Source organism: Sceloporus occidentalis, unplaced genomic scaffold (assembly GCF_023333645.1).
Source record: "Sceloporus occidentalis isolate IW3139 unplaced genomic scaffold, rSceOcc1.0.p SCAF_2, whole genome shotgun sequence".
Lineage (NCBI taxonomy): Eukaryota > Metazoa > Chordata > Lepidosauria > Squamata > Phrynosomatidae > Sceloporus > Sceloporus occidentalis.
In genome coordinates, this window is record NW_028316982.1 from 184479865 (window position 1) to 184502725 (window position 22861).

Genomic DNA, 22861 nt, shown 5'->3' on the forward strand with positions numbered 1-22861 from the left:
CCACAAAAAGAAACCACAAAAAGAAAAGTAGTTTAATATGTTTCAGAAAAGCTTTTACTCAAACCTAAGAATACACACATGTGTAATGGAACAACCAGGTCAGGTAAGCTTTGAATGTACTCAAGGGGCCATCTGAAGACCTCTTCCAAAATGCATCTAAAGATGATTTTTTCCCCCTTTTACTTGCCTCCACTTTTCTTTTGATTTCGATTTTGGTGTCCATACTTCAATATCTATCCTTTTTTTTTTTTAAAGGCAAGCTGAGCATAACTAAAGAGGCATGCCGGGGGGGGGGGGGGGGGGGATTTGGTCTCAGAGGCTTTGTTAACTGAGATATGTCTGGACAAGTAATGATAGGATATTCACATATGCTTCACAATGACCCAATAAATAGGATTTCTATCATATATTGGAACCTTTGGAAGTAGACTGTAAAGTTAAAGTCCCCAGATGAATAAGAAAAAACTTCAGTACAACAGCAGTATTGCTATCATATAGTTCACCTATTTTTCTCAGTTCCATGGAAGTTTCAAACTGCTGCCCTGCAACAATGAGCAAGACGGCAAGGTTGATTCCAGAATATAGAGTTGACTGGAGCTCAAACCCTTTACGATACCTGCAGGAACAAGATTTAACAAAAAAGAGAAAAGAATTGCAAAAAGCTACATCTCAAGACTTTAACTTGTCATGAAAAATATATATATATTTCTCCCAATATAAAGACTCAAGGCAGCTAATAATAATCACATTCATGTTGTTGTTTTGTTGTTGTAATCAACACATTCAGCCAAGGTAGTTAAAGGGGTATCAAACTGTATTAATTCTACAGTATAGATGTAGCAGCTTTGGGAACATACAGTGCTTACCATTCAATGGCTCTGTCTCGGCTACTGTTGTCTTTACAATCTGAATCAAGGAATATATCCTTGTAGATTCTCCCACAGAGGCAGAACATATCTGGTGCGGGATGATCGCATGTCTGCAGAACCTGTAGCATCACTTGTAGTGCCTTCCCCCGGTCACCCGTATTGTTCCTTCTGGAATTCAGGCAGAAAATTGTGTATATTAGTTTGCACAGAGAAATCGCAATTTAATACACCCAATATACTTTTTCAACATAGAAAAAAAACTTAATAATTCTGATTAATCAGCAGGAGCCAATGATAGATATCAATGTATAGAATTTCCCCTTTAAAATAGAATTCTCCAGAACATTAAGTGACATAGATTTTATGTAAAACATACACAAAAGAATGTGAATTCTCATACCTCTCTTCCTTTTAATTCTGATCACTCAAAATAAGTCTGATGCAGCATATTTAGGCAACCTCCCTCCCTCAGTCTCCTCCTCATTCTCTCCCTCACAAACACATAAACCATATAAACATAACATACTATTGCAGGGATGAGCAACTAGGGAAAGCTAGGGAGGTGCATTACCCCACAGTCCCAGCAGCACCACCACACTCGTGTCTGCAAAGAAATAGCTGGCCCTTTGGAGTTCCATTCTGGACCCTTGCGGATGCCAAAAATGGTGGGACCTCAAATCCTGTTGGTTTTAATGGCAGTGCACAACCTGCACACACAACCTTTTGAGAGAATGGGGCAGGAGCACCCCACAGATCCTCCAATCCACGGACGGCAAGTGGCTGACTATATATCATTTTTTTTTGTAGTTTGTTGTGGCACCAGAGCTCCCTGATGAGGCTACATGACTCACAAAACTACAATCCACAGAATTCCATAGCACTGAGCCATGGCAGTTAAAGTGGTGTCAAATTGGATTATTTCTGCACTGTGGATGCAGCCTAGGTCACCTAAAACCTAAAAGTTCAGATGATATAAAATATGTTTTACCATCTTATCCAGAAAACATCCAAGGGTCGCCGTGTTGACCATAGAGCAAATCCAGTAATAATAATAAAAAATCCACCCAAGAGTGATACCTCTATTGAAACAACCAAAATGTACAATATACATGTTGCAAGCTTTCGAAGCTCCACTGGCTTCTTCATCAGGCAAGGTGTTAAAGACCATGTAAAGTTTTTAACACCTTGCCTGCTGAAGATGCCAGTGGAGCTTCCAAAGCTTGCAACATGTATATTGTACATTTTGGTTATCCCAATAAAGGTATCACTGCTGGGTGGTTTTTTAATATTATTACATCTTATGTGATGTTGGAAACCATGTAGATTTTAATATATCAAATTGCCTGTTATAATGACAAACAAAAGCAAAGGAATCCAGCATGCTGAACGTTATGGAGGTTTTTTTTCCATTAAGAGTGCTACTTTGAGTCCCTATCTGAATAAATGGAGATGCAAATCTCGGTTAAATGAACATAAAACTCACTTTCCATGTTGACATAAAAATGACACATCCATGTGAATAGAAGAAAACTATTTGCAAGTAAAAAGCAAACATCACTTTGCACCTTAAAAGCCACTTCAAAACATCCTGTTAATCTCCAACAAAGTTCAAATAAGTTATCTGATCGGCTGATGAGCTGCTGATACCAAGGTATCTAGGAAAGATGCTTATATTTTAAAACAGTTCTATTTGTGATGTCAGACAAGTCAGTGGCGTGCAAACATTTTCCATTCCTATCTTGAAAAGGAAATATTGTCTCAGCTTCGGAATCAATAAAAAGATAATAAATCTAAGAATAATCTACAGGATCACTGTGCAAAGCATTAGTCTGTGTGTGTCAAAATACTGTAATATCCACAAAGAAATACATCTATACAGATTACAAATAGATGCCCAATTTCAAGAAAACCCCATTACATTAAGTTATTTTCATGTATCCCATGTTATTTAATTATAGAATGAACAGAAATCTCTAGTTGTCTTACATCGTATTATCTACATGCTGACGATGACCAAACAACAGCCATTTATAGTGGAACTAAAGTTGTGTACACATTGTCAAATCAACATACAACTCCAATATCCAATATCCAATATAATTGTACACACAATGTAGAGTTACTTGGATGTAAAGGAATGTGTGGTTTTCTGGAGAGGCAGTAAACAGCTGCCACATTTGTCAGACAAAGCCCAACACACTATTTGTAGCATGCATTGAATCTTGAACATCAACTGGCACCTGTGGACCTTCAGCAACTGTGAGGCTCCATTTGGTAAGAAATGAACTCCAACTATATTTGATGGAATGAAAAGTCCTCACTTTTCTTAGTTATCACTGAAGACATTTGGCCCAGTATGGGTCCCGGTCCGAGCACCATTTGACCCATCTGCCAGTTTATAGAAACCAATTCTCCTAGCCCGCTTGTTGGGTAGGTGTGGAATGATACATATGGGATTCCACATTGGTGGAAGCCATAGTGTGGTTATGAGTCTGGAAAAGACAGAGTTAATTGGGGCCAGAACATTATTTTCTTTGGTAGTTATATGAACTAAATCTAGGAATGACACCCAGGTCTACCTCTCTATGTCTCCGACTGATACAGTGACTAAGGATGGCATCTCTCCTCTGGATGCCTGCTTAGGGTCAGTAATGGGCTGGTTGAGGTAAAACAGATTCAAAATTAATCCAGAGAAAAAAGAGGTACTTGTGATAGGTACCCCAAGTCCAGGGACAGAGCTTTGTCATCCAGTCCTGGATGGGGTCACACTTCCCCTAAAGGACAAAGTCCGCAGTTTGGCAGTACTCCTGGACTCATCTCTACAGTATCATCTCAAGTGGATACCATGACCAGGAGTGCTTGGTACCAGTTTTGGCTGACACGCCAACTGCGTTCCTACCTGGACCAAAAGGACCTTGAAACTGTCATACATGCACCAATAATCTCTCATTTAGACTTCTGTAATGTGCTTTACATGGGGCTATCTTTGTACCAAGTTCAGAAGCTTCAATTAGTTCAAAATGCAGTAGCCAGGTTGGTCACTGGAACTTCCAGTTCAGACCATGTAACACCTGTATTAAAATCTTTACACTGGTTGCCAATTAGCTTTCAGGCACAATACAAAGTGTCGGTTATTACCTTTAAAGCCCTACATGGCTTGGGCCCGAGTTACTTGAGGGAACGCCTCTCCCTATATAATCCGCTCCGCACTCTCAGAACAACTGGGAAGAATGTATTGGATCATATAAAAGTTAGACTAGCAACTACTTCCCAAAGAGCATACACAGCTATGGCCCCCACGCTTTGTAACAACCTTCCGGAAGAGATCCGACTCATCCCTACCTTAGACGCCTTTAAGAAGGCATTAAAAACTGATCTCTTTTGGCGAGCATACCCTCCCGATTTTCTATAAAGATCTGACGAAAACTCACCTCCTGATTCTATAGAGAATTGAAGATAATTCCACCTCAGGATGTAAGGATACATTTTAATATTGTATTATAGTATTTTTAAATAATATAGTGTTTTAAATTATGAAATTTAGACAACTTTTATTGTAATTGTTATCGTATAGAATGCATTAGTTGTAATCCCGCTTCGATCTGTCGGGAGAGGTGGGAAAATACAAACAAAAATTATTATTATTATTATTATTATTATTATTTCATAGTATGGTATCCCTTCTGTATTATTCTCAAATACCTTAAAGGAAATAATAAATAATAATAAATAAAACTTTTATTTCTGTCCCACTTCTCTGTTACAAACAATTTGAGCAGCTTATACTTTAAAATTATAACAATGCATTATACAAATTACCTACTCTTCCCTCCCCCCCCCTTAAAATGACAATTAAACATGTGACAATTAAAATAGTCTATTTAGGAATGAAAGGAATGAAGGGGTAACCTTCCCCACATGGGCCTAAAGATGCTGCAGAATTAGCTGGTGAGTCAAAAAGAGTAACAGACCAATCTAAATCCAAGAGGAAGAGACAGAGAACTAAGTTCTGGATCTATCAGAATATTATGGTGCTGATCAGTCTCCCCTAGAGATTTTAAGAAGGCACAGTAGAAATTAAGCATATGTTTAAATTTGGAAGATACACATCTAGCAGTTTTTAGCCTGTATAATAAACTAAAATATTATAATTTCCCAGTAACATTCTTCCAATGGAAGCCAAACACAGGCATTCACTTCTCACCACCTGGATATGTTAGGAGAGTATAACATTATACATAAGCAAAACAACATGATCACATGGAGTTTTTCTTTTGTTTCTTTTAGATTAAGAGATTTATATAGAAAGAAAGGCTGTATTTATAAGTCTCTCTGTCTCTTTAGATTGAAATATAATGTGCTTATAGCCACCACAAGATATTTGTGCAATCCTGCTAGTCAACACTTTTTGTTCTTAGTCAACACTTCTGTTCAGCTAGTTCAACTAGTCAACACTTTTGTTCAGCTAACAGCTGAAAAGGGCTCTTAGTAGTCCTGGCAGTCAATCTGACCATCTTTTCACCATGTTCATCTACAGATAATATTTAGCTTATGACTTCAGCTTGAAAACAGCTGTCACCAACAGTTTACTACCCAAGTTATCATACAGAAACAACATGACCTCAGTGTTAGACTGCACAGTAATGAAAATACAGGACAGCTGAGCCTACAGTATGACAAAAACATTCACAAAGTAAATGGTGTTTAAGCACACATACCATTTTCATATTGTGATCTACTAACTTATGTTGTATTATGATAATGAAACTTTAGTTATTTATTATTGAATAATTTAAAAACATTACTGAAAGTGCTTCACAGTAATTTTCCCTAGCTTTCTCAAACGAAACACTTTGTACAGGCTTGGCTGATGAGCAAACCAGTAAGGTAAACACAGAGCATAGTGTAGGTATAAAGATTTATTTAATTGTGGCATGCATCTATGTTCAACAAAGAAAAAATTATATGCAAAGTAATTACCTATATTATCCACAAACAGCAATCTTTGGAGGTATGCTGTTTAAATGATGCATGTGTCCTAAGAGGCTGGAAGCCGCACCAAAGCCACATTCTAGTCCTAAGGACTAGAGCGCAGCTTTGGCGCAGCTTTGGGCCTCTTAAGATGCACTTAAGGTGTCATTTAAACAGCATACCTCCAAAGTGACCTGAAGCAGCTTTATTTTGACCTGTCTGTTTGGGCCCTAAGTCACAGAAAGCTGTTTTAATAGGTGTGTAGAAAAAAACAGAATTGCAAATTAAGAACAAAAAAGGTCAATGTCAAATATTTATTATTGCAATTATTAATATATTTTTAGTTGTTACTAAAACACAAAGAGTCCTATGGCATCTCAAAGACTAACACTTTTATTACAGCACAAACTTTGGTGGACTGTATCCCACTTTGGCTGCATCCACACTACAGAAATAATCCACTTTGACACCACTTTAAATGCCAAAGCTCAAGGCTATGGAATTCTGGTCAATGTAGTTTATTGTGACACCAAAGTTCTCTGGAAAAAAAAAAGGTTAAATGTCTTACAAAACTACAATTCCCAGAATTCCATAGCTTTGACCCTTAGCAGTTAAAGTGGTGTCAGACTGGATTATCTCTGCAATGTGGATGCAGCCTTTATCAAATGCTTGAAGAATTATACTGAATTTCAGGTAGATATACAGTATATAGTCAAAGGGCTATAGTTGATAGTGAGACCAGAGAGAAATAACATGTGGAAAGCATGACAGTGACAAGAGCATTTTTAGCACTGGCCAGTCAGAAAACTAAATGGGATTGTTGTTATGTATTCATAAATACATCAGTTGCCCATTTCCTTAATAATTCCTTAAGGGTAATTCCTGAGAAGGGATAAAAATTTCTCTTTGGAAGGCAGTCACTTCCCTCTCACAACACTTCCAAAGGGCAATCCTCACTCAGAGCCACTGAGAAGGATGCTGCCATAAAAGTCACAGCAACTGTCATTTGTCATGGTAACAAGTGTGTGTGTCTTGTGCTTCAAGTCACTGTCAAGTTAAGGCAACCCTATGAATTTTTCGTACTGATTTTCTTAGGCAAGGAATATCTAAAGGTGGTTTGCCAGTTCTTTCCTCAGAGCTGCATCTGAGAAAGCAGACCAAGTCTGTGAAAGCTTATGCTACAATATATATTGCTCAGTTAGCCTCAAAGGTGCTACAAGATCCCTTTGCATGCTGATAATCTAAAATAACAGAGCTATGTCTCTAAGTTTTACAAATGATTCACATAATATTTCCAGGTGCTCCTGTTTCTTTTTCCTTTCCTCCAAAACCCTTTTGGCCACAAAGGCAACATCCAGGATATGATGGAGGACAAGGGCCACATTCACACATATGATGTGATCAATAAGGCTTTCTAATCCATTTGTTTCCATTTTCCACTGTACTGGGGAAATGAGTTGGGGATCAGGGAGTGGCAAAATCCAAGTGTTTTGTGAATAAGGATTGCAAGCGGCATTCAGTTCTGGTACTGGGTTAAGAATTCTTTAACCCTAAACATACGTCTTTTGCATCAGGCTTCAGATCCTGGCAGTCTATTAAACACAAAAGTAGACACCATAAGCCTGAAGTCTAACTACCCCTGCAACAAAGAATTCAAACTGGACAGTAAAGAAATCAGCAATTTCCTTTCACCCACCTCCAAGAAGTAGACTGGCTTATTTGTGAACCAATCCAAGGCAAGTTAAGGAAATTGCCCATCACTAGTGTGCAAATGGAGAACTAGTGCATAAATGAACAGACAAAATTAGCAATAGTTTGAAATAACAGAATGCTTCAAAGTTCTGAACGTGCCCTACAAGGAGACTGCTGACTGAAAGACCCTCCTTGGCACTAGTCAATTTTATTTTTTAACAAGATCAATTTACCACAGCCTGCAATACCAAAAAAAATTCACAACCTTGTTCAAAAGATGTTATTCAATAGCTCAGTGTTAAAAATATGTTTCTGTTACATTGACTAACACTGTTAAAGCTATACACATGAACACTGTAATCCCAATAAGTTGGATCTAATAACATCTGTAGAAAGAAGTTCAAAGAGTTTTTCCTCAAATAAGAAAGGTTTTAAAATATATATTAGCAGTGGCTGTAAAGTTAGCAATCTAAGTAGAAAGAAGCAGGGAGCAGAAAAGGACTTTTCAGCCATTTTCCAAATAATTAATGTATCAATTTGTGGTTGCATTTATAGTTTAAACCGTAAGTGCCATTTTGACTGATTCCCCTTTTCTAATGATCACAAATGCATGCATCAGGGTTTAATCTTACCGATTCAGTGCAAATGCATAGTGAAATTTGATATTATGCTGATCTGCCAGATCACAAGTAGGGAGCATTTCCAGTGTCTCAACCAGCTTTACCATAGCATCATAGTCCTAATAACATTTTAAAAGGATAATTAAAGTAAGTATTAATAAGCAAAAATCAGTCAGAACATAATTTTTAGTGTCTAACTTGGCTAAAAATTACCACAACTCTTATGGAGGATGCATATAGTCTTTCTCCTGTGCTCAGAAAGGTTACTTTTTTGCACTACAATTCTGTGTCCCCCAGCCAGTATGGATAGTGACCATGTGGAGTGGATGTTTCTAGGACCTGTAGTCCAAACAGTAATTTTTCAAGCTTTCTCTTTCTTCTAAATGACCACATAATCTTAGAACTAAATCTATGGGGAAAATATACTCTGACTACAAGGATTAAACACAATTCTGTGCAGTCCAAGATTTATAAACCAATGCAATCCTAAAAATAATCTTTCCTTGCCTGAGAATAAAGAATCACCTTCTAGTTGACATTTCTCTTCAATCATTATTCTATTGCCAACCTGGAAACAGGAATATAGTGAAATTTTGGAAAGCCACCTTACAGATTATCTTTTGGTTACAGTGTGTGTAATTACAAACTGAAGGGCACTGAGTAGGAGGAAACATTAAATGAAACTCAGATTTGAAAATAAGTAGTTTTCCTAACAAATTATATGATAATAATTATACAAAATTTTGGAAAGAAATAAAAAAAGATTTAATTAAATGGAACAATTTAAAGCTCTCTCTTTAAGGAAGATTTTCTGTGATTAAAATGGCCATATTACCAAGAATGTTTTATTTATTTCAAATGATACCTATTATAATTAACCAAAAGCCCTTTACTGGAATGGCATAAAGACATTTCAAAATTTATCTGGCAAGACAAAAAAAAAACCAGAGTAAGATTCAAAATATTACAAGATAGAGGAGGATTGGCTTTACCTGATCTCAAATTATATTTTGAAGCATGTGGGTTGGAATGGATCAAAGACTGGTTAAAATTAGAAGATAACAGACTTTTAAAATTAGAAGGAGAGGGAATTAAATTTGGTTTACTTGCATATCTTGCGTATGATAAAGAAAAAATTAATAAAATATTTAATAATCATTGTGTAAGAAAATCCCTCTTGTTGCTCTGGAAAAAGCATAAGAACAAAATAATGAACAAAATCCCTATGTGGTTATCACCACAAGAAGCGTTTTATAGAAAGGAAATGGATAGAGATGAAAGTGGTGTTTATATAAAGATTTGAACAGGGGAGTTCAAAATAGTAAAACAAGAAGTACTAGAAGACAAAGGATTTAATCTCGGATGGTTTCAATATAGACAACTTTATGAAAGAGTTAAAATAGATACAAAAAATCAAGGAATAGCAGAAAATAAGACAGAATTAGAAGAAATATTATTAAGAAAAAAGAAAAGAATGATAGGGAGGTTATATGGGAAATTGCTGGAATCCCAAATGGAGGATGAGGTAGTAAAAGAAGTGATGGTAAAATGGGCTATAGATATTGGACACCCCATAAATATGGATCAATGGGACAAAATGTGTACAAGAAGATTAAAACATACAGTATCACAAAACGTAAAAGAAAACTGGTATAAATTATATTATAGATGGTACATCTCTCCAGATAAATTAGTTAGAATTTACAAAAATACAAAATATACTTGTTGGAAATGTAATAAATCTTCTGGAACTTTCTTCCATTGTTGGTGGAAGTGTAAATTGGCAGCAAAATATTGGAATATGATCAATAAGACAATTAACAAAATGCTAGGGACTAAAATAGAATTAAGGCCTTAGATTTACTTATTGGGAATGTTGGATGAGGATCTTGAAAAAAAATTGGGGAAATATTATTTTATTTGATCACTATAGCTAGAATCGGTTTGCACAAAACTGGAAAAAGGAGTTTATACCCACAAAAGAGGATTGGATGTGGAGATTGTATGATGTCATAGAGGCAGACAAATTAACCCAATTATTAAAAGAGAATACACTAGAAAAATTTTATAAGGATTGGGATATGGTAATTAAATTCTTGGGAGATCAGTGGGGGAACATGGCAATTTTAGCATTAAAGGAATAAAAATTGATTTATTAAAGGTATGTTAGGATGTTTTAGCTCTTTAAAGTCACAGGTTAAATTTAAGGAAATGGTTGTTGAACTATGAATTCAGAGTAGAAATGTAAGATTACAGTTAGAACAACAGAGAAATAAGAAGTAAATAAATGGACTTAAGTGGAGATTCAGATCGGTATTAAGAAGGAAAGTATAGGAGTGAAGTACAATGGCAAAGAGGTATAATGGGAGACTATAGGGAGGGCACAAAAGAATTTCTGGAATAGAAGAAGTAAAAAGTGAGGAAGTGAACAAAGAAATGTTTTTGTCTGTTTTGCTTTGTTATGTTTTCTTTATTCTTTACTGATTTTTTTGGTTTTTTTATAAATTTGTATAAGATTTTTGTGAGGATAAGAAATTTATTATCTTTTTCTTCTTTTTTCCCTCTTCTGAAAGTTGAGCATTGGGAAAAGATGTAGAAGAGGGAGTGTATATAGCTGAGGGTAAGGGTATGTAGTTGAGGGTAAGAGTAATGAAATATAGGATGAAAGAAAAGGAAGGTAGAGCAGGAGAGGAGAATGAAAGGAGGTTAGAAAAGATAGAGAGAGAAGGATCAGAGGGAAAGTGAAAGAAAAAGAAAGTGAGTAAGAGAATGAGAAAGGGAAGTTACATGGACGAAATTAAGAAGAGGAGGAGAAGAAGAATGAAGGGTGAAGAAGATCAAGAAGAAGAAAGCAATTCAGATAAAATATTATTGTGTAATATGAATTTTGAAATGTTCAGTCTATATGTTTGTATAATGTCTTTTTTTAATTTATAAAATTTTAAAAATTAAAAAAAGAAAATAAGTAGTTTTCAATTTGCAAGTCCCATGTTACATAAAAATACTGCAAATGAATTGTCCTTTTAAAAAAACTGAAATAAACTGCTGGAAAAACCTGCTAAAATAATATTAACAAATGAGCTTTATGTATTTTATAACAAAAGTAATATACCTGAATATCTCGATATGACAGAAGTAAGTTGATTACAATATCAGAAGTCAAGACTTCAGTATTATCCATACGAAGTTTAATCCTAGTCAGTTCTTTGGCCAATTCTTCTCCTTGGTATTTCACTCTTGCTTTTCTGATGTCATTTAACAGAGTTTCTTTATAATATGTACTAAAAAATTAAGCATAGTTAGAAAATATGTCACTTAAATCGTGCTGTAGGACCAGTTTTTAACTCAAACGCGGAAACAAAACAGTAAAATTTCATTTCCATGGTATGATCACTGTTGATGGATACCTGCAAGGATGGCAAATATTGTTATTAAAAACTATTTCAGAACGTCAGAAGCATAGAGATGCTGTGTCTTCTGTCTGGTTACTTTAGAGGCTGTCTGCAGATGTCATAATGGGGACCATAAATGAATGGAGTGAAGGGGAGATCAGTTGTATGTGGACATCTCAACCTGACCTTGATCCACATTCTCAGAGGAAAGACTCATATACCATTTTATTCTATTAAAGAATAGATGAGAGATATAATGATAATGGTGGTGGTGGTGATGATAACAATGGAGGAGACAAAGACAACACAAAACCTTCTGAAATATATTTTATTCTTCAAAACCCGCATGTTCAGAAGATAGGTAACTGTCTGAAGTCTCAACAATACTACCCCCAAAATGGTCTGCTTTTTGTATATTAAATGCAGTCAATCATTTATCATCACAGTATGAAATGAGTAGGAAGCAGGACTGCTGGCCTATGATGTTTTGTTGCCTGAGATGAAGGACATGATGGTGTGCCCCTTTCCCCCTATGTATCACACATAGAAGTTGTACTGGTTTGCCAGTTGAACCATTGTTTGACATTGGGGATGGCATATCTAAGGCTAGCAGGCCAGTTTAGGAGAACAGGATTGACAAGACACTCTCCTTTGATTTCTAATTGGGGAGGGGAACTGTCAGCAGCCCCACAAAGATCTGCTAAGGAACTGTTGCTGAATTTGTTGCCTGAGGCAATTCCCTTGCTTTGTCCAACAGTGCTCTGAGAGCCTTAAGTCAAAAAATGACTTGAAGGTACACAACAACAACAAACTCTGTAATGGTGATGTGGCTCAAGTGACTCTGCAGATCAGGGTTTGACTCCCAGCTCAGCCACAGAAACTGAGTCACACACTCTCAGCCCCAGGAAACCCCATAACTGGTTCATCTTAGGGTCACCCTAAGTCAGAAATGACTTGAAGGCACACAGCAAAAACAACAAGAGGTCAGCTCTGCTAGGAGGTGTAGAACATTTTTTAAAAACATGTCACTTATGAAAAGGAATCCCAGCCTAAGGCAAATGAGACTGACAAAACATTTAGACCCATAACACAGCTGAATAAGAAATGCAAGATAAATATAACAGACATTAATTACAGTATCTCTATGTGTATTTAATTACACAGGGTTAATAGTTTCCATGAATCCTACTTCTTATCTCTAGCCAAGATGTGATTTGCAAGTCCCCTTCTCTCAACTGGCTGTCCTCAGTCTGTTTAATGAGCAAGCTAACAAGCATTTCACCAGGAGCAAATAAGCAGTATTAAGTAAGTGATGAGTTGTATACATAATATTTGCTACTGGGAAAATTGTGAAGCCTCTTACAAATGGCTGTGAGATAGGTACAGTTGGTTCTGCCAGGGTTAAGTTACAGCTTTGCTGGACTAACATACATGACCCACTTGGAAAAATACAAGTTTCAAAGCATCTTATTTCAACCATGGGCATTGAAATTCATATTAGGTTTATTTATATCTCCATCTTCTCCCAAGGGCTACTCTGGCAACCCTGATACTACTTGCTGATCAGTGTTACTTCAGAAAATAATCATAACTCACTATGGTGAGTTTACTACAACAGCTGCATGAGAGAGATACAATTTGTTATGAAATTAAGATCATGCTGAATATATTAGGCAGAGAAAGCAGATGGGACTTCTTAACACACACCCAGTGTAAGTAAGTAAGAAAGAAAAAAGTGGTAAAAATTACCATGATGTGACATGTATGTCCTTGAGAAGGCTGATAAACCTGTCCATCAGAGGAACACAGAGAGGCCCCAGGATAGTGTCCCAGTTAGGCTGCATATACTCAGAGGCTCTCCGCTGGGCATCACTTTCACAGCAAAAATAATCAGCACAGGGTGTTACAATGTATGGAATGAAGTAATAATTGCCACTTGAAGCCTAAAGAAGACAAGGCATTCAACTATTAGAACAAAGTGGCAATAATAACCATGACAATTCTCAGTTTGAAACTTCTCAGGAAGCATGGGGCAAACAACGGACTACAATGTATGCAGACACATATGCAGCATTCTCACATACATTTCAAATGCTTGGTTTGCAATCCATGCATAGTCTGCTCAGCGGCTCATAGGAAACAATGAAAAACTTGTGATTAATTTTATAGAGAAAACACACGCTTGAAACAAAAAAATACTTGCAAGTAAAGTTACACAGTTCCAAATGCCATCTTGAAAATGTCTAATGTTTCCAAAGTACTGATTATAATCTTGTCACCAATGGAAACTCAGGCTCAGTTATAAAATGAGACACCAGTGCTGAGTGACAATGAAATGGAAGGGGGAGAGACATAGCCTTAAGGCAGATATTGTAGATAGTGGGATCAATCAGGGTGCAGACACACTCTTTAGATGACATCCTACAGACATTATAGGACTGTAACTCCTATCATTCCACCCAACAGGCAAAGCTGGACTAGGGTCAAACTGCAATTACATCCCAACAACAAGTAGAGGACCATAGGTTTTCCTTCCCTGCTATATATGGCTTATTTTGAAGTAAAGCCCACTAAACCGTGGGATTTGCTCCAGGACATACATGCATAAAATTACACTATTGAGTCTTCAAGAATTAACAGTAAACCATGTACTACCTCCCCAACCCCTTCAGTCTTATTTCTGACCCTTGTACAAATTCTTCCTCAGTGTTTACCATTGCCAAATTTTATATTAATCCCAACATTAACCTTAGTTAGCAATTATTATAAATAAGGTTTGAACCAAAATGAGCAAACCCACAAATGCTCTTCATGAAGAAAACCCGATCATAACAATATAAAGTTTGTTAACATTTGCTCATAGCATAAGAATGGTAGAAGAAAAGGGAGATTTGAGGGAAGACCACAGTATTCTGTGACCCACTCTCAATCTATTAAGTAGTGAAAGCACTGGGTAGTTTTTGTACTACAGCTCCCAGAAGCCACAATTTGAAAACTCTGGGAATTACAGTTCCTAACTTTTTCAAGCTCTGCTAAGCTCTGAAGTGCCACAGGTTCTCTCCTACTGAATTAAACAGTAACTATCTGATTTCTTCTCCTAGTTATCATTTTAATTTGAGGAACTGTGTTTCCTACTGTTTATGAGGAGGACATGCATATTTAGGTCAAAATGGACATCGACATAGTTAACCTACATACTGTATTCTCATTATTATTGCTGTTGTGTGCCTCCTACTAATTTCTGACTTATATCAACCCTAAGGCAACTCTATCATGGGGTTTTCTTGGCACAGTTTATTGAAATGGGGTTTGCCTTTGCCTTCTTCAAAGGCTGAAAGAGTGTCACTTGCCCAAGGTCACCCACGGCTGAGCAGAGATTCAAATGCTGTTCTCCAGAGTCATAGTCCAACACTCATATCACTACACCATGTTGGCTCTGATTCCACTTGTGATCTGATACACATTCTGATACAACTTGTGATCCACTGTCACAAGGAAAATTACATTACTAATGTAATGTCATATGGCAGATAAGTTCAGTCTTCTTCCTAATGTACTAATTTCCCATGTGTAAGGAGATATGTATGTATAAGAGACTACAAAATCAATAATCTGTAGCCAAAATGTTATAGTCCCATGATAACTGTGCCACTTTCTTCACAATCTATAGAACTATTATGATGATATAGACAACCATTAACAAGTAACCCTCAAACTGTTAGGCTGGAGTAGTATCAACTATTAACAGCAAAAGGTGATTGTTAAAGAGGTGAAGGCCAGTAAATAAGATAAAATAACATAATATTTCAGTGGGGAAACCCTCCCTCAAACCTTTTTCATTTGATTGTTTTCCTGGATAAAATATTGGGGGCGGTATTGCAAAATGATGAATAAAATCTTGTATTTGAAGGGGAGAAATTCCTGTTTGCACAGACATTTTTTCATGTCAGCAAGAATCCTGACTTCCCAGTGTTGTTGCTCACAGGAAGAATGTTCATGCAAACAAAAGCCATACCTCTTCATATATGCCACTTTCCACAAGACAAAAGTAACAGTGTAGGAGTATGGAGCTGGATGTTTCTCAGTTCCCATGAATAAATTGTGATATGTAATGCCTGATGTTTCCAGTATTCAAAAACTTTGGCTTTGTGCAAGTGAATAAATGTAGACTGTTATTGTTGTGTGCCTCAAAGACCCTATCATAGAGTTTTCTTGGCAAGTTTATTCAGAGGGTGTTTGACATTGCCATTTACTGAGGCTGAGGGAGTGTGACTTGCTCAAGGTAACTCAGTGGGTTTTTATGTTCAAGCAAGGAATCAAACCCTGGCCTACAGAGTCATAGTCCAATATTCAAACCACTTCCATGCTGGCTACAATTATTACATGGTAACAACATTTGTTCTATTGATGTTTTCAACTTCTAACTTTTTGCAAACCTCATAACTTGGCAAAAGTTCTCAGTTTTTCAAAAAATAACAAACATTTAATTTCTTAAAAATTCAGCATCTTGTACTTCCTTTTGTAACAAAAATTAAAATATTTTAAAATTAATTTTGATTAGTACATTACAGTCACCCCTCCTTTTTCACAGGGGATCAGTTTTGGACCCCCTCACAAAAATGTAGTTTCGCTTATACTCAAGCCACACGGGTGCATGCCTCATTCATTCTTCCTCTGTTCGTCCCTCGTGCGTAAGTGAGGGACATGAGTCTGAAGACCACGGGAATGGAGGGAGGACTGTAGTAAATTTTAAAACATGTCCTTAATAATCTATATGTTAAAATTGAATACATCTAAACATACTAATTTTGCAAGAGGACCTGTGTTAACAAAAGGGTTTTTGTTCGATAAAATGTTCTTAGAAAGATGTAAGATGGAGAGGGCAACTGTTTCCTTCTCCCATTCCCCACCCCATGGCTTCAAAATTTTCGAAATAGTTTACATCTCTACATGATATTCTGCCAATTTAGAGATATTATGAACCATATTTATGGTAAATACTGAAGTAGTTGTAGTAATAATTTTGCACAGTACCTAAATGAGGAAACTAGAAGTGAAAGGTCATTATGATAACAAATATGCATAGTAGGCATATGAAAGTTGAACTTTCTTTTTTAAAAAAATGTTTCCTGTATCATAAATTGATGAACATTTGCTTAAAAACAAATAAAAAAGTGTTATTTCCCCTAAGTTTTGAAAAAAGGTCACCCCCAAATCAAAAATTTGTATTATAGTATTATTGCATATGAGGTATATTATGTAGTGTAGTGTATATTGTATAACTGGCTATACAAGTATACAATATACACAATTATATTCAATTATTCATAATTTTCCAATGCATACATTTATAGAACTCCTATTTTATTTTATTTTATTTTATTAACAGTTTGTTAATGATACAGATAAAGTCGTAGATATATCAGGATAGAGATACGATATGAAGTTTTGTTTCATTTAACATGGGTTTTCCAATTCTTAATTTTCTTTTCATTAACTTTCACAAAATCCTAAACATTAGTAATGTCAGGTGGAATTCAAGAGAAATTCTTGCTATCCTGGCACTTATTTTAATACTATCAACAAGACCTACTATGCAGAAAGTTTGCAGATTTATTTCGTATGAGTGGGCAGATTATTGTTCACAGATCAAATATATAATGAAAGTGATTTTGAAAACTTGTCTGCTGTACTAACACTGTACAATAAATCTCTGCAAATATTGACGAATCACTCGTAACAGGAGCAATCAGTTATAGAAATACCAAGAAGTAATCAGTGCACAGAAAATGCTATTAAAGTGATCCAAGAACTCTGGTTTCTCTTCAGATCATATAAATCTTTCGCCTTTTACTAAAGATCCAAGAACTGTATGAAGTTTGCAAAGACAAGGACAAACTGCAACAACGGTTCATCTTAAGTAATAAGAAATGAAAAAATTTTGGTTTTTGTAAAAGTACAGTGTTTAAATGTTTATAGTACAACAGTATATGTTTGTTATGTGATAAATAAATAGGTTACTATGTTGTTTCTATGGAAAAATTGTGTATTCCGTTCTTTTTAAAGAAGGGGGTGACCTTCTTTTAAGACAGGTAAGAATTAATAGGTTTTTAATTGGTTTTAATTTAGACAAAAGTTCATCGGCAAATGATACAGGAGTATGACATTGTGAAACTTTCATACCCCTAATGCATAGCCAACATCTGTTGTAAACAGCACTGGTCAAAAGTAAAGTGCATCTGCACTGTTTCCTAACAGTGGGTGAAAGGATTTTTAACACACACACACACACACACACACAGGTCAAAGAATAAACACTACAAGGTAGCTAATTTGATGATTTTATTCAGTAGGAACTAGGTCATACTGCCTTTTGCAAGAAATGGAAAAGTCATTAAATATCCTTGCCCTGATGCTTCCATGACATTGATTTTGTCCTCTCTGCTTCTCTTACAGCTGTTTTTGCAGTTCATCTATCTGAGCTGTCTACCCACACTGTTATGTGCCATGGGTTTTTTCCCTACAAAATGAAAGCAATGGATTTATGTTCAAGTTCTGGTGGCCTTCACTGTTTAGATCATTCCCAGAACTCCTCCAGAACTCCCTCAAGTTATTCACATGTGATAAAAATGCACTCATTCCCAAGTAATTATTTCATATACATATGCAATACAAAACATAGACAGGATAAAATAACTTAAGAAATATCTTAAACTGAAATCAAAAGAACATTCTGTTAAAGGAAAGCCCACTAAGGGGGGCATGCTCAAAAAAATAATTTATTAGCAGTGTTAAGAACTAAGGAAATTATCTCTGTTTTCAGTAAAACATACATAAATAAACCTAACATCTTACTTTAATTAAGCTTCATTTTAGAAGTCTGCAGGTGTTTATTATTAAATCTACAGACAGGCCAAAAGCAGCATGGCTGCGCCAATACTAGGCCTTGGGAGTGCGCAACAACTGCATGCTCCAGAGCCCTAGTATGTATGGGCACCACCAATTTGGTGTGTGCACATTTAGACAGCGCATGTACCAATGTCATGTCTTGAGTGACACATCGAAACAGCATGGTGCGCAAGACATGTCACTGCGACGCCCCAGGACGCAAATGGTGCCTTAGTGGAGTCACAGGAAGGAGCTCCATTTCAGAGCTCCTTTTGGCAGCAGATTGTTGCCGCAGCCATGCGGTTGCTGTGGCAGCGATCTGGAGAAGAAAGGGATGGCCATCCCCTTCTTCTCATCTGTACTGGGCCCTAATGTTACACTAACAACATGAAAGACGGCAATTAATCTCCTTCATAGATTGGAAAGTAATATGGGCTGTGGCTCTCTCATATCACCTGGGGCAAAGCCTGTGGAAATACCTGCTGAAGGGCTCTGGAAGTTACAGCCCCCAAAAGGCAATGTTTCCAAGTCCTGATCTTAATATGCAATATTGTGGAAAGGAGCCGTGTTATGTCATGCTTATCTACTGTAGAGTGTAAAGGGGCACTTCTGATAGAAAATGGCATATACGACATTGGAGGGTGAGATCTCCTTGTTTACAGACAGCCCCCCCAACCTCAAACAAGTATGCATCTACAAAAGGATACAAAATACAGTGACAAGATGCCATAAACCTACTATACGTCCATATGCCAACTCTGTTTCAACATTTACCAAGAACAACAGTATAGATCCTAATAGCCTCACCCACAATGAAAAGTATTTGCTCGTTCTCCAATGAAATCTATGCCATCTTCTGACAGCAATACCTTTCTGCACACTGGATAGATTGTTTCTGAGAGGACAAATCGACATAAATTATATGTTAGAAATGGCAATATCCTCAAACCAGTGGCAGAACATTTTAATCTTTCTGAAGGTACAATCACCAATCGTCAAGTAGCCATTCTGGATTTTAAAAAAAAGAAATCAAAGGAAGGTTAGGATGTGAAACTGGTGAATTGGAATATATCCACAAATTCCTATCTATTAGCAGAGGTACAAACAGACAATCCTTGTAATTTGCACATATTAATATATGGAACCTCACAATTGCACATGTAATTAAAAAAAACCCTTCAAAGGAATGGACTCTCAAAAGTAAGCAGAATGTATTGCTTTGACATCTATAGCATAACAGGGCAGCTGCTTAACAATCACATCTCAGTTTATAAAACTCTATGGTTTCTTTCTGTACTCCAATACCCTCTGATATCATCCCCAGAAGCATGTAATTGCTTAAATACTAGCTGTTTTAACATTGTACTCCATCAGTACTTCTGAAGAAGTGAACTGAAGTCCAAGAAATGTCATGCTAAAATAGATAAGTTAATCTTAAAGGTGCTGGTAGATTGCTTCCCCAGTCTTTCTTTTTTATGCTGAAACAGCTGGAAACAACTATCTATTTGTAAACAAGCAAGCAAGCTTTCAAGAGCACAAGAGAAAAAGAAGCACACAGTGACACACTTAGAAAACATTAAGTGCAAATGAAGAATGGTACATACTTTGCCCATCATACCACCACTGTGGTATTCTGGAGGTAGCTGTAGTCGTAGGAAAGCTTTGTGGTTGGCAGCAAGTGCAGCCTACTCCAAATTGTAATGGAATATTATGCAAAAAATGAAGATCACAGAAGTAGGCATATTTCAAAGAAAAGACACACAGAACAAAAAGAAAGTATTAAAGGAAGATAACAGTGAAATATGAGTAAACACATACAGTAACAATATACTGGCTATAAAATGTTTGTGGAACTTATAATGAAACAGCAGAGACCCTCATTATTAATACAAAGATTAAGTCTGTTGTTATGAGATCAATATGATCCCATAATTATTACTCAGGAACACTTCAGTATGTGTAAATAACCAAATGTACTAATATCACAATACAGTAATTTGAAGAAATTTACAGGGCAAGAGTAGCTTATTACTATGAATAAACTTCAGCTTATCATCTTGAACAAAATATATAGTTGTCACCAAAAATTTGCAGTTGTAATACAAGCAATAGCCAAAGCTTTGAATAAAAGCTTTTTGCTGCCAGCCGCCTACTCCTGCTTTTGAGGTGGAGACTGCAGCACTCCTATTCCTTTATCTATCACATCCTTAGTCTCTCTCCAGCCTCATACCTCACATACAACACAAGTAGCAAACAAACAAGCCGTAAGGATGGAAAAAGACACAAGACTGGAGAAAAATACAAGGATCTGTGAAATCACAGGTGGTTTGGATTCACACTGAACATACACTTGGATTCCCACCATTTCACAAATCCACTCTCCAGTCATGTCTCTCCCAAGCCTCACAGCTTTCTCCACCCTCACAAATACAGTATATATTACACTACTTGTGTTATGTACTGCATATTACATATATGGAAATACAGTGGGCCCTTGGTATCTGCTGGGATTTGGTTGCAGGACCACCACCCCCATGGATACCAAAATCTGTGGATGCTCAAGTCTCATTAAATACAATGGCACATTAAACTGATTTTCCTCATATAAAATGACAAAATCAAGGTGTGCTTTTTGGAATTTAAAAATATTTTCAACCCATGGATGCTTGAGGCTGTGGATAAAAAATCCATGGAGATGGAATGCTGACTGTACAGGTATTCCAAAATCCAACCCGCCTACCAAAACAAACAGAAATACGAAACACTTCTGGATCCAAACATTTCCAATAAGGGGTACTCCACTTGTACTTCAATTCACTATCTTATTTATTTCTGCCTGGAAGAAAAAGCCATGAAAGCTAAACAGTTAATTAAACCTACAGAATTAGCACAGCTGTGTACTTTCTGTTTAAACACATGGGTTGAAGTCCAAGAGTTTACACAGATGGCAACAAATTAAGCAATAAAGTTTTTCATGAAGTTACAAAGTTATACAGAGCATTTGTCAACATGTTATACCTACTAACTAGGAGTGAATTTTCTTAGCTTTGAAGATCAGTCAGGATGTGGTGACTTCAGGACATTTAAGGAGTTATCCAGATGGTGAAAATAATCTAAGTAGAATCTGGGTTGAATCTTTGTTGTTCACATGCATTTCGAATGCATCCAATTAAGTTGGGGGAGGGGGGGCTGCCCAAAAACCATTTAATCCGGGATAATCAATCTTGGATATTTTTCCGTTTTTCTAAAACATTTGCATCATCGGTAACTGATGCGAATAGACCTAGGATAAAATTCTGCATGCCTTGAGTGTGCTTCAAATACATCTGAATCATTGACATCATCTTTATTCAAGTGCTGACATGTGTGAGCAACAGAACTCACAGAGATGCACAGATGTGGTTCCATAATGGGAACAACAAAATCAGAATGTGTGAATGAAATTATTTGCATCGTCACACTAAAAAATGATATGTGAATAAACCCTAGGTCTCAACAGTCACAATAAAAATGGTCAGTCCTGCATATCAGACATTGAAATCAAGAGTTACACTATGTAGGATTCCTTCTATCATAGATGGCAGAAACTGACAAACATTGGCATCACTAGAAGACTTACAGAGCTAGGGATGGACTTCAACTAAGAACAATAGTATTGTTTTTTATAAGGTATTTCATGTGGGAAAATTGGGGGAGACAGGCAACACATTCTAGTTAGGACAAAGGTATAAAAAGAGAAATAGCAAAAAAGTAGTATTTTTAAACCATGCAGCCCTCAGAAATTTTTTGACTTTTTTATATCTGGTGTAACATAATGTCTATAGCCTATTAAAATGTATTATTTTAAAAAAATCAATGCAATATTAACATTTAAACTAGACTAATACTGTCAGTGCTGTACAGTGCATTACAATATGCTAGACACCTTTTAGTTATAAATTAGAACTACTAACAATACACTTGACATATTATGGCCCAGGTTTCAAATCTCCGTTCAGTCACAGAAACCCACTGGGTGACAAATCACAACCTGTCAGCCTCAGAGGAAAGCAACTGCAAACCTCCTCCGAACAAATATTGCCAAGGAAACCCTGTAATAAGTTTGCCTTAGGGTCACTATAAATCAGAAATTACTTGAAGGCACACAATAACAGCAGCAACAACAAGTATGGCCCTAACCCTTTTAAAAAGTGGTGTTTTGTTTTTAATTATTGGAGACAAGCCACTACTTCTTGCAGCCCTACTCTTGCTTTGAATAACTATGGTTCTTTGGATCTGAGATACACTTACATGGACACAGACCTTTGGGTGAAATCTGAAAGTTGTTTGGCATGTAAAGAACCTCGTTTTACTAAATCCTAAATAAATAATCCAAAACAACATAAAATAATCCCATCTCAGGAGAAATAAATACATAAATGTTGGGTGT

General features: G+C 36.4%; 1 protein-coding gene across 1 annotated transcript in view; it reads right to left on the reverse strand.

Moving 5' to 3' along the window:
* The window catches only part of MAP3K15 (mitogen-activated protein kinase kinase kinase 15), an 89275-nt gene that overhangs the window by 39899 nt on the left and 26515 nt on the right, over window positions 1–22861 (reverse strand). Inside the window, exons 4-9 of the mRNA XM_089511706.1 lie at window positions 20037–20117; window positions 13294–13487; window positions 11265–11433; window positions 8165–8271; window positions 867–1037; window positions 504–616 (exon numbers count right to left, since the gene is read on the reverse strand). Of these exons, the coding sequence (XP_089367832.1) occupies window positions 504–616; window positions 867–1037; window positions 8165–8271; window positions 11265–11433; window positions 13294–13487; window positions 20037–20117 (835 nt within the window). The remainder of the gene's footprint in view (window positions 1–503; window positions 617–866; window positions 1038–8164; window positions 8272–11264; window positions 11434–13293; window positions 13488–20036; window positions 20118–22861) is intronic.